Below are 12,927 nucleotides of genomic sequence, written 5' to 3'. Positions count from 1 at the left end.
CTACCAGCGCTCCAGTTGGAGAACAGCCCTTACCATGGACTTTGAAGAAGCACAAACTCAGGACGCAAGGGAGAAACGCGCTAAGAGGAGGCATGCTTGGCAAACCCTCACCATGATCAACTCCTGCCCGGAAACCTATGTCCCCATTGTGGAACGACGTGTGGATCCAGAACTGGCCTCCATAGTCACTTACAGACTCACTGTTAAGACCGTGTTCATGGAAGACAATTTTACTTGGCCAGGAGTGATCACCAAAGAAGACGAAGAAGAAGACATGTCAGAGAATAATGTCAAACATGGAAATATTTAATACAAAGCTGGAACAACAGTGCAGTAGAGCTTAAAATCTAAGATTGGTTAGATTGGCCTGGATTACGCTCTCCCCAGCTCCTCTGCCAAGGCGTCTGTGAACCCAAAGTGTGGGCAATGGAAAGCTCCAACATTAGAAGAGGAAACTGCTGGAGGAAAGGCACAGATTGGTGGAGGATGGAACCTGGAAGCAGCATTCGCCTATGAGGGAGTGAAGAGAGGTCCTCAAATGGGAGGCTTTTGGAAGAGTTACTACTAGCACCCCAACAGCCAACAGCCAAAATCAACTCTAGGGCAGAGATAGGCTGTAACAAGGTCAAGGGAAGGTGAGCTTGAAGGATTCCTGCCCCCAGTGTGGTGCCTGAAACTGAAAGAGAGAAAGAGAGCGTGACACGGAAGAGCCTGGATGGACTTCAGGGGAAATTCAGCAGCAACCTGACCGGTCTCCAGAGGCCTGACGACCATGGCCGGTGGAGGATCTTCCTGTGGGTTCCTGGGGGCCGATCCTGATGCCGTTTCCCTGCAGGTGGAGAAATAAAAGGGCTTAGTTAACAATAATCCGAAGAAAAGCTAGGACTGCTTTGACCGCTTTCATGATACCATCTGTGACCACCCAAGCCCATTTTGGCAAGCCACAGAAAGAGGCGGTCCCTCTAGGCCAGGAGTAGCCAATCTTGTTCCCTCCAGATGTTGATGGAGTTGGGGACCAGCAATATCTGGAGGGCGCAGCATTGACTACCCTTTCTCTAGGCAGCGGCTGTTTCCTCCAAGAGACTCCTTCAACCGAGTCTTTCAAAAGTCTGAAACTGGGTTTCTGTAGTTTCCAGCATTGCTGCCTCCATCTGTGGAGATAGAACATAGCCACCGTGGCTAGGAGCCATCAACAGCCTCCATTAATTTGTATAATCCTCTAATCTAAACCTTGGTTTAGTGCTGGGTGAATGAGCTTTGCCTCCTTCCAGCCGGTACATTCCCTGTTCTCCTTCTCTGCGTGAGCAGGAGGAATCTGGAAGCATTTACCTTCTTTTAAACACAGCTTTTTGTTTGTCTCAGCTGAGGAACATGATTTAACCCTATGTTTTGTTTCAACCAGGACATGGTTTGATGTAGGTTTTTTAACAAACAAAAACAAAAAAAACCATAGTTCCAGTTACAGATAGGTAGCCGTGTTGGTCTGCCATAGTCAAAACAAAACAAATTCCTTCCAGTAGCACCTTAAAGACCAACTAAGTCAGTTCTTGGTATGAGCTTTCGTGTGCATGCACACTTCTTCAGATACACAAAAACCATAGTTCATGTTCAAACCATGATCTTGGTTTGCGTTTAAACAACAAGTTACATTTAAGCTGGGAAGCTTTCACTTTCTCTATCTTCTAACCATGTGAAAGGCGACGACGGGAGAGCATGACCTGAGAAGGAGGCTAGGCTTGTTCATGTAGCATTAAGCGATGGTTTATCACTACAGTCTAATGTGACTATTGTCTGAGCTGGTATAAGGCAGCTCTCGATGTACGCTAGGGACGTGGGTGGCACTGTGGTCTAAACCACTGAACCTCTTGGGCTTGCTGATTGGAAGGCTGGCAATTCGAATCCGCACGACAGGGTGAGCTCCTGTTGCTCTGTCCCAGCTTCTGTCAACCTAGCAGTTCAAAAGCATACCAGTGCAAGTAGATAAATAGGTTCCGCTCTGGTGGGAAGGTAAATGGCGTTTTTGTGCACTCTGGCTTCTGTCACTATCTTCCATTGTGCCAGAAGCGGTTTAGTCATGCTGGCCCCATGACCCAGAAAGCTGTCTGTTGACAAACACCGGCTCCCTAGGCCTGAAAAGTGAGATGAGCGGCACACCACATAGTTGCCTTTGACTGGACTTAACCATCCAGAGGTCCTTTACTTTTACTTTTTACCTATGTTCGCTAGTATCTTTATATACAAAATCAAGTTTTATTGCGTTAAAATTTAATACAAATCTCTTTACAAATCTGAGAACTACTTGTACTGACACACATACCCCTTAGCCAATCCCCACTCCAGCCCCATCACAAAATTTTGAGCTATAGGTTTGATGGGCCATCAGGGGAGGCCGCTAGGTCTGACTTGCCTCATTGTTAACATCAAAATGGCCTTGCTGGATCTTTTTATAGATGGCTTTAGCTGTGTGGAGAAAGGCCTGGAAGGAGTAGATAGAAGAGGGAAAGTTTTTTAAGAAACAAGCAAGATGGGTAAAATAATACAGCAATAAAGACAAGTTCCTATCCCGCACATCAACATGGGACACAGAAATGGGTCTGGCACTAGTACAAAGGGGGGGATATTTTCCCTCTTTCAGGGCACTGCGTTCCATGCTGTCTACCCATCCCGTTTTTCTGTTTTCCTCCTCCAAATCCACAGTCAGCATTCTGTCCCTGCTAAGCTTGCTCAGTCCCCACCAGAGGGAACGATACAGGCCAAAATATATGCAGGCAAACCATTCTAATGAAGGCTGTACAGGATGAACTCTCCAGCAGCTGTTGGGTATCACAGATAGCTGCTAGCTAGCCATGGCAGGAAGATGGACCTAAGCATCAGCAAATCCCCTCTTCTCTGAGCCCTTATTGTCCGTATAATACATGATTGGGCTTGTAAACAGTTACTTCATGTGTCACCTGTAGCAAACAAGAATTACCTTCAAGCGATCAGGCAAAGAAGCTTTTCTAAACTGTAAGACAGCTGGGTTCTTCCCCCACCTCTCCGCACCCCCTCCCAACCATATTCCACAAATAACCATCTAGATATGACAAAACAAATTCCTTCCAGTAGCACCTTAAAGACCAACTAAGTCAGTTCTTGGTATGAGCTTTCGTGTGCATGCACACTTCTAGATATGGTGTGGTAAGGAGGCTAGCAGGCCCCCCCACCCCACTCCACATCAGCTATATTTCTCCCCCAACTTAACTGGAAAACTGCACACTTAAATGGACCTGGGAGAATTGGGTTAAATCCAGGAACCTCTGTACGCCTCCAATGCCAGTCACACAAGTCTAAATGGGGACTTGATATGGGTGCATGAATTCAGAATTCTGTTTCCATTTAAAGTTTCTGGTCCTCATGACAGCTAAGATGGGCATGAAATTGTATGGATGGGGATTGTCAAAACCTCAGAAGCCAGGGCAGTGCAGGACTTCCAAGGAGCAGGCTTTCAGACCTTCAGACCTTCCCATCTGTAGCTCAGTGACAGAACATGCGTCTTGCATACACAAAACAAAAAATTCCTTCCAGTAGCACCTTAAAGACCAACTAAATTAGTTCTAGGTATGAGCTTTCGTGTGCATGCACACTTCTTCAGAATGAATTCTGAAGAAGTGTGCATGCACACGAAAGCTCATACCTAGAACTAACTTAGTTGGTCTTTAAGGTGCTACTGGAAGGAATTTTTTGTTTTGACTATGGCAGACCAACACGGCTACCTATCTGTAACTTGCATACACAAGGTCAATTCCCAGCATTTCTGGGTAGCACTGGGAGAGAACTCTGTTGGAAGTTCTGGAAAGCTACCTTCAGTCTGTGCAGGCCAGAGGTTTTCAATCTTTTTGAGTCCATGGCTCCCTTGGCCAATTACATTCTTTCTGTGGCACCCCAGTGGGACTCAGGAGCCAGTTATGTCACCCCTTGCCTGCAGAGCTGGCAGTCTCTTGCCCTTTTTCGAAAACCCTTGTGGAGTGTTCCCTCAGCCTCCTCTCCTCTCCCCTCTCCTTAGGAGTCCTCTGGGCAGCTGCCGCCACTGCCCCTGGTCTCTGATCTGCCCCTGTCCAAGGAGAGGTGCCTCCTCACACTGCCCCACAGGGGCCTGGGAAGAGGATATGCCCAGCCTTAGTGGCCCAACAGAGACTGGCCAAAGGTGAATGTGAGGCCAGCACTTTACCTTGGGAGGCGGCAGGGTCAGTAGCAAGTACTGCCAAGCCTGCATGGCAGAAAGGCTCCCCTCCCAGGCAGGCCTTGCACACAGCAAGCACAAGAAAGGCCAGCGCAGTACTTGCTTGCCCAGCCTCTCACTAGTCTCCATTCCCAACAGCAAGGGCTGGTGGACTGGCTAGCTGGGCTCCCTCGCCCACTTGCTTGGTCACTCCGAGGCAGCCTTCACTCCTGGCAACCAGCACTCCCTGGCCAGCCCCAGAAGCACCATTTGCCTGTGGAGCTTGTAGCCAGGGCTGCTGCAACAAACAGCTGTGTAAGCCTTCGGCAGGCAGAGACATGAGAGGGCATCAGAGGAGGGAGGGAAGGAAAGAGGGACAGAGGCCAGCGTTGCCCACAGCACCCCTGACCATCATTCAAGGCACTCCAGGGTTGAAAACCACCAGTGTAGACAATACTGAGCTTGATGGACAAGTGGTCTGATTCAGTACAATAAATATAAGCAGTATATGTTCTCCTGCATGCGGTAAGCAGAATAAGTTATGTGAATGCTTTTCCTGGCCCAAAAGGAAACACAGACTGGCAGAGGGGGGGGGGGAAGGGGGGTAGGCAAGCTCCCAGGACTTTCTTCACCTCTTCTACGTTGGATGCTGTCTTTGCAGAGGTCTCCATGAAAACCATGCCGTGTTCCCGGGCAAAAGCCTCACCTTCTTCCTTCCGTACAGCTCGCCGATTCTCCAAGTCACTGCGGGATGAGAGAGGCAATAAATATTAATAAATAATAATAATAATAATTTAATTTATGAATCACTCCCTACGAAGCACCTTGAAGCGATTTCACAATACAGTGCAAACATTTACTAAAACAAATGCACTTATATTCTTGTTCTTCTTTATTCCACTTAATTTACTAATCAGCTAAACTACCACCTCAAGGTAATTTACACATAAAATAATATACAAACATCCCAATTCACTATTATCTACCCCAGGGGTCAGCAAACTTTTTCAGCAGGGGGCCGGTCCATTGTCCCTCAGACCTTGTAGGGGGCCGGACTATTTTTTGAAAAAAAATATGAACGAATTCCTATGCTTCACAAATAACCCAGAGATGCATTTTAAATAAAAGGACACATTCTACTCATGTAAAAACACGCTGATTCCCGGACCATCTGCAGGCCAGATTGAGAAGGTGATTTGGCTGCATCCGGCCCTTAGTTTGCCTAGCCATGATCTACCCCGAGTCCTTGGCTGGTGGGGGTGGGGGAACAAGTGAGTTGGGAAGCAGAAGATGACCAGATACCTCTTATTGCCAATGAGCATGACCACCATGTGGGAGCTGGAATGCTGCCGTGCGTCTTCTAGCCAGGTGTACAAATGGTTGAAGCTTTCCCGTCTGCACAGAGCAAGAAAGGTAGGTTAGGGTGTGCAGTACGCAGAATGGGAGCCTAAAGTTCTACCACTCATCTGGGCCAGCAGTGTGTGGAACATAGAGTCCCTGTCCCCTCCCCCAAGTTAAACTGCGTGCAGCACATTCTCAGCCATGCGGACCCTAAGACCCATGGTCTGACGTCATAAGAAGAGCCTGCTGGATCAGGCCAATGGCCCATCTAGTCCAGCATCCTGTTCACACAGTGGCCAATGAAATCCCTGTGGGAAACCCACAGGTGGGATTTCAGCACAAGAGCACCCTCCTCTTCTGGGTAATTTCCAGAATTACTCTAGCCGTGGAGGCAGAGCATAGCCGTCATGGCTAGTAGCCATTGAGAGCCTTGTCCTCACCTGGTGATGTCATACACCAACAGAGCTCCGGCGGCCCCTCTGTAGTACGAGCGAGTGATGGAGCGGAAGGATTCCTGGCCAGCCTTTGGAGTGGGAGAGAACCAATCAGGAAACACACAAAAAATGGAGCTGTCTAAACTACTAGCTAAGCATGCCCACACCTATAGCACTCACCCCCTTTCCATCCCTCCTCCCAGGAAACCCTGGGCATTTTAACTCCATGTAGGGAATAGAGGCATCCTAACTGTTTTAGGGCATATCTGTACCATACATTTAAAGTCATATACCACTTTAACAATCATGGCTTCCTCCGAAGATCCCTGAGAATTATAGTTTGTTAAGAGTGCCGAGAGTTGCAAGGAGAACCTTATTCCCCTCAGAAAGCAGTCTATCTTTCCATCTTTCCAGGGAACTCTGGGAATTGTAGAATTGTACAGTAGTACCTCGGGTTACATATGCTTCGGGTTACATATGCTTCAGGTTACACACTCCACTAACCCAGAAATAGTGCTTCAGGTTAAGAACTTTGCTTCAGGATAAGAACAGAAATCGGGCTCCGGCAGCAGCAGGAGGCCCCATTAGCTAAAGTGGTGCTTCAGGTTAATAACAGTTTCAGGTTAAGAACGGACCTCCGGAACAAATTAAGTACTTAACCCGAGGTACCACAGTAGTTGTTGTAGCAGCACCCTTAACAAACTACATTCCCCAGGATTCTTGGAGCAGTGGGCGGCCACGACTGTTAAACTGATGTAAGAGTGCTTTAAATGTATGGTGTAAACATGCCCTGGTCTCCTTAGCCCTCAATCCCCCTCCCCCCTCCACTTTCCAAAATTCGGACCCACAACCCACTCCTCCTGAAATTCCAGCCTCTCTATTCTCCTAATTTGTTCCTTTCTTCCTTCCAACTCTGCAGCCCTGGAGCAGTTGGTTAAACAGGACTGGGGGAATAATTTCCTGCCTGTCAACACTTAATAAAAACAAAACAAAACAGGTTGGGACACTGGCTGGGAGCAGATGCCCAAGATGGGGATAGACAACCAACTAAAACAAAAGGATCCCTGTGAAGCTAAAATGCCCTCGCTCTGTTTTGACACTCTGGTCCCCAAGATTGTTCCTTCGCGTTTGCAAATGGTCAAGGCTTCAAGGGGAGCTCACCGTGTCCCAAATTTGCAGCTTGATCTTTTTGTTGTCAATGGTGACCATCCGTGCACCAAACTCTACACCTGGTGGAGAAATGGAAGAACAGGAGAAGGCTCAGAGGGGAGGAACTCTCCACAACCCCAACCCGCCATATCATTCAACCCATGTTTCTCATTATAACCCGGCCTGTGACCCCCGCCCCCAACTCCTTCCAGTTCTGCCACCCTCAGCCAACCAAAGGTCTCCTGTTCCTATAAGCAACCCATTCTTCCTCACTGGTCCTTAGACATGAAACTCCTAGCTTGGGCACATATTTGGCATCTTTTCTTTCTTTCCCGTTGTCCTCAAATCCAGCAGCAGAGCAAACCCATCAGGCACCTGGGGCAGCGCATGCCCTGCACCCAGGAGCGGGGCCAGCTGGGGCAGGACACTCCGTGGGGCCTCCAAGGAGTCAGCCTGCCTCCTCCCACTCAGCTACCCTACAGCTGAGGGGGAGGTGGCGGGCGGACTGTTTGGGGCAGCACGGAGCCTACGGGTGCCCAAGCCACTGCATCTGTGATGGCCTGGGATTCCGATTCAGAGGATGAACCAGAGGAATCCCAGCCTGCACAGGAGTCCCCGCCTCCAGGGCCGGCTGAACTGGGGCAAGGCCTAGATGCTGAAGAGCCTGCACCTGTGGCAGAGCACCAGGAGCTGGCCCCAGGTGAAACCCTTCTGGCCCCAGAGGCGCTTGAGGACTCAGTGGCTACAGGTGAGCCTCCTCCAGGGCCCAGTAACCCTTCGGCCTCTCCTGATCTGCAGAGGCTTAGGGCAGAGAGGCGAAGGGAACTGGTTGCTCCCAGGAGGAGTGCTCGCCTTAAGGCCAGAGGAGGTGGGGCTCCTGGGGGCCGGGACCGCCCCTGGCCTTAGAAGAGGATAAAAGCCTAGTCAGCCCGGTCCCAGGTTGCGGGAGCAACGTCGTTGTTGGCTTTGGACCTTCCTGTGTTCCTGATCCCTGCTCGGCCTCCTGTTCCTGACCATCCGGTGTTCCTGTACCCTGCTCGGCCTCCTGTTCCAGCGTTCCTGTTCCCCGCCCGGCTCTCCGCCTCAGACCTCGCCCCTCTTCGTGTGGACTCAGACTACGCTCACGGTACCTTTCCCCCGGGTCCAGCACAGTATCACTCCCAGAAGAGATGTGTGGTTCGGGCACACTGTAGGCCCTGCGGTGAGTGCCGCCTGGCATTTTATCACCCCCTCAGTGGTGACACCTGGGGCAGCTGCCCCCACCGCACCCCCCTTCTTCCGCCCCTGCTCAAATCCCCCTTTATCCTCATGGGTTATCTTTTTCCTCCTCATTCCCACCTGCTATGCAAACTGCTAAGCATGTGTCTTTGGTCTTAACCACATTCATTCCTCCAGGCTTCTCCCATCATCTCTCTGTGTCACTCTTTTATCTTAAATTGCAGGCTCCTGGAGAGTGGAGATCCTTTTTGCCTATGTGGCTCTGTGTATGTACATACTTACATATATACACATACACACATGCGCACACGCACACACGCACACAGAGAGACCTTACTGTATGCTTGTAAAATATGGACCATTTATAAATGCCATCTCCAACTCTTCGAAAGATTCCATCAATGGTGTCTCTGAAAATTTTTACACATCACTTGGGAAGACAGGCGAACTAATGCCAGTGTACTGGAAGAAGCAAAAATCACCAGTGTCAAAGCGATAATTCTTCGACATCAACTTTGTTGGACTGGCCACGTTGTGAGGATGGCTGATTATCATTTCCCAAAGCAACTACTCTATTCTGAATTTAAGAATGGAAAGCGTAATGCCGGTGGTCAACAAAAGAGGTTTAAAGACTCTCTCAAAGCAATCTTTTAAAAAATGTACTATAAACACTGACAACTGGGAAACACTGGCCTGCGAGTGCTCTAGTTGGAGAACAGCCTTTACTAAGTGGGCTTTGAAGACGCTTGAACTCAGGATGAAAGAGAGAAACATGCTAAGAGGAAGGCACGCTTGGCAAACCCTCACCATGATAAACTCCTGCCTGGAAGCCTATGTCCCCACTGTGGAAGGACTTGTGGATCCAGAACTGGCCTCCACAGTCACTTATGGACTCACTGTTAAGACCGTGTTCATGGAAGACAATCTTACTCGGTCACGAGTGATCGCCAAAGAAGAAGAAGAATACACACACACACACACAAGAGAAAGAGAGAGAGAGAGATGGTGCTGTTGTTATGGACTGCGTTTCTGTACACGCTGAAAAAGAGCCTCTGTGCTCCTCTGTTCTCTCCCTACCGCCCAGCTGTAGGGCATCGTGTCCCCCCAGCTTTGTTCCTCCAGTCCAAATACATGCAACAACACCCCCTCCTCTGGAACCCTGCTTAAATAATACCCCAAGGCCCATTGGGGACTCACCTATGGTCAAGTCATGGACTGCTGTGAACCGCTTATCTGTGAACTGTAACAAGAGGCAGGATTTTCCAACACCTTGGGGAAAAAGAAAAGAAAAGAAATTCAGAACCTGTTGTACCAAAAAAAAAGAAAAAAAAAAGAGACATCCTGTCATCAATGGCGGCTGGTGCCCATTGAGACCCATAGGATGGAAGGAGAAAGGCCCACAAATGCCAGTGTTGAGCAGACACACCTAACTCTAGCTTTGCTCCCAGCTGAGTTCTACAAAGGCAACACCTGCAACAAGGAGGAAGCCCACAGGCAGTACTCTCCTGGTGGAGGCTGGCAGAGGGCCAACTGATGTTTATTTTTGTTTAAATTTTATGTATTTATTCAATTTATATACTGCCATTTATCAAAAGATTCCAGGGTGGTATACAACATTAGGAACTTAATTTACACGGCATAATAAAAAAATAAGACACAGCATACTCATCAAACAATCGTAATAACAGCCCCCCCCCCCCACATTTAACAGGCCATAGGTTTAATGGCGAAGGCAAAGAGGACTGTTTTCACCTGGCATCTAAAGTCATGTAATGATGGTGCTGGGCGAGCCTCTCTGGGGAGAGCATTCCACCACAGAAAAGGCTCGTTTTCGTGTTGCCATCCTCTGAACCTCTCGGGGAGTGGGGACATAGAGAAGGGCTTTGGATGACAAGCAGAGGGTCTGAGTCGGTTCATATGGGGAGAGGCGGTTCTTAAGGTGTATTGAGATCCTGAAGCTTTGTAGGTCAAAACCAGCATTTTGAATTGGTTGGTGGGGCAGGGCCTTCTTTGCCCTATGGACTGGCCTCGCTGCCTGCGAGTTGTACAAGTTACATGGAAGCCTCTGCAAACATCTTGGGAGAATTTCCACACTTTCTCTTGAGACTTTATTTATTCGCCATATATACAGTAGTTCCTCCTTTATACAGCCGTCATGCTCCCTTTTATGTGGCTCTTACACTGGCTTTATCAATGTTGTTTTAAAATGTATGTTTTGCTATTTTTTCCATTTGTTTTATATTTGTAATTTTGTAACACTGCCCAGAAACAACATGATCCATAATTCGGGGAGAAAAGGCAAGTAGGCAAGGCTAAACAAGAATGTCTTTGCTCTTCACTAATGTGGAAGTGAGAGCTGGACCATAAAGAAGGCTGATCGCCGAATTGATACTTTTGAATTATGGTGCTGGAGGAGACTCTTGAGAGTCCCATGGACTGCAAGAAGATCAAACGTATCCATTCTTAAGGAAATCAGCCCTGAGTGCTCACTGGAAGGACAGATCCTGAAGCTGAGGCTCCAGTACTTTGGCCACCTCATGAGAAGAGAAGATTCCCTGGAAAAGACCCTGATGTTGGGAAAGATTGAGGGCACAAGGAGAAGGGGACGACAGAGGACGAGATGGCTGGACAGTGTTCGCGAAGCTACCAGCATGAGTTTGACGAAACTGCGGGAGGCAGTGGAAGACAGGAGTGCCTGGCATGCTCTGGTCCATGGGGTCACGAAGAGTCGGACACGACTAAACAACAACAATGTGAAGGACCATTTAAAGCAGAGTTGGAGAACCCATGAGCCTCCAGATATTGCTGGACTCCATCTCCCATCAGCCCCAGAAAAAAGCAAGGACAATATTCAGGGACGATGGGAGTTGTGGTCCGGCAACACCTGCAGTGTCCCAAGCTCCCCATCCCTTTAAGGCTTTGTAGGCAATAACTCATACTGTCTTGTAGAGAAAAAGAGACCCTTTATTTCACTTCCACAATTTGGTTAGCAGACGTGAAACCACTCCCATCTTCCATTGCTTTGATCAACAGCACAATTGAATCTCACCATCTCTCTGTTCTATACTGGCAGGTAAAAAGTTAAAAGGAGCCCTGGATGGTTAAGTCGAGTCAAACTTGGCTATAGGGTGTGGCGCTTGTCTTGTTTCAGGCTTTTGTCCTCAGACAGTTTTCTGGGTCTTGTGGCCAGCATGACTAAACCACTTATGGAGTCTCAGTGTTTGAGAGACTTGTAAGATTATATGTAAGAAATTGTATGGTTGGTCTGCGGGGACTTTGCAGGATCTTGGCTTCTGAGCTTAGACCATCTTACCCAAACCTTGTGTATGGTTGGTGAGGGTGGGACTGGACGTTAAGATTACTGTATATAATTGATAATATTTACTGCTGTTCAGCCTACTCAAAGATCTACATTATAATACTGAAGAGAGCCAGTGGAGACAAGGCATCAGTTGAGGGAAGCCCTTTTGTTCATGACACCTTGCCTCTGCTACTCCCTATTTGTGTCCACTTCCCAGGTTTCCTCCCAGATTACAGTCACGTTCACAACCCGAGGTATGACTGTACTGTATCTCTTTGTAAAAGAAACAAACTGAAAATGCTTCCTTTTGCCCTGTCCTGTCCACCTCCAGCTTTCAACAGGGTTTGAAACTTGCTGTTGTTACTATTACTATACTATTATTGCAACATAATGCAACTATCCTCCTGAACTGTAGTAAACTGTCATTATGGGTTATATGTGTTTAGACAGTGATTTTTTTACAGCAGCGATTTTATACCTGCGCATCATCAGCTGGGTCCAAGATTCCTGCGATTAAGAAGTACAGGGAGGAGGAATTAAAAAACACAAAAATGTAACCAAGCCTTTCCGTGGTTCCCACACTGACAGCCCAATTCTATGCATGTTTACTCAGAAGTAAACAGAGTTCAATGGTGCTTACTCCCAAGCAGATGTTGTGTTTTGCTAGTTAAAACTGTGCTTTGTTCTGTCCTTTTAATTCTAGTGTGATTTTAGTAACCGTCACGCATCCTTGGGTGGGCTGTGCCAAAAAAAAAGGGGGGGGACTATAAATAATGTCACAAACAAAACAAAACAAATGTGCACAAGATTTGTAGCCTTGGGTTGGGGAACGCAGAGCAAGGAAGTGGTCCTTTTACACAGTGTCAGATGGTCAATATCTGCAAAATGGGATCAACGGTATCCTTCCTCACAGGGTTGTTGTAAGGTCGCACACTCTATATAGTGTCCTAAATAGTGACCTCTCTCTATGTATGTATATGTATATACATGGTGAGCAAGTGCACATTTGCCTTCAATAGTAATATCCCCGCCCCCACAGTCCCCTCCCCCGACCCGAGGCTGAAACTCCCTCATTTTCCCCGCCCATACCGGTGTCCCCGATGATGACGTATTTGAAGAGATAGGCGTAGGACATGGCTCTGAAGCCCCCCTAAACCCCAGCCCCGGCCTGGAGGTTCTCCAGGGGCCACTCTAGCTCACACAACAGCCGCCATGTCTATTGCTCTCGCGCTCCCTGTCCTCCCTCTCCCTCCCTCCCTCGTCCAGTGACGCTCTGGTTTTCCTTT

General features: G+C 48.2%; 1 protein-coding gene across 1 annotated transcript; it reads right to left on the bottom strand.

The window, feature by feature from the left end:
• Nucleotides 1-285: 285 nt before the first annotated feature.
• Nucleotides 286-12,905, bottom strand: RAB2B (RAB2B, member RAS oncogene family). The gene is made up of 8 exons (XM_081836205.1): nucleotides 12,731-12,905; nucleotides 9,538-9,609; nucleotides 7,135-7,202; nucleotides 5,980-6,062; nucleotides 5,501-5,593; nucleotides 4,831-4,942; nucleotides 2,408-2,476; nucleotides 286-829 (listed from the first exon to the last, which is right to left on the bottom strand). Exons 1-8 carry the CDS (start codon nucleotides 12,774-12,776, stop codon nucleotides 734-736), a joined length of 639 nt encoding a protein of 212 aa, XP_081692331.1. The 5' UTR covers nucleotides 12,777-12,905; the 3' UTR covers nucleotides 286-733.
• Nucleotides 12,906-12,927: the final 22 nt, after the last annotated feature.

This window comes from Podarcis erhardii, assembly GCF_964252035.2.
Source record: "Podarcis erhardii genome assembly, chromosome: 13".
NCBI classification, from domain to species: Eukaryota; Metazoa; Chordata; class Lepidosauria; order Squamata; family Lacertidae; genus Podarcis; species Podarcis erhardii.
The sequence above is the reverse complement of the archived record's forward strand: the minus strand, read 5'-3'. Positions and strand labels throughout refer to the sequence as shown.

Bases quoted from the DNA above. Each gene is read 5' to 3' on its own strand.
- RAB2B (XM_081836205.1), bottom strand. From the start codon at position 12,776: ATGTCCTACGCCTATCTCTTCAAATACGTCATCATCGGGGACACCG. The intron at 5,594-5,979 runs GTGAGGACAAGG...TGCTCTGTGCAG, and splicing joins TTGGTGTATGACATCACCAG to ACGGGAAAGCTTCAACCATT. The intron at 4,943-5,500 runs GTATCTGGTCAT...CTCATCCCGCAG, and splicing joins ATGCTCATTGGCAATAAGAG to TGACTTGGAGAATCGGCGAG.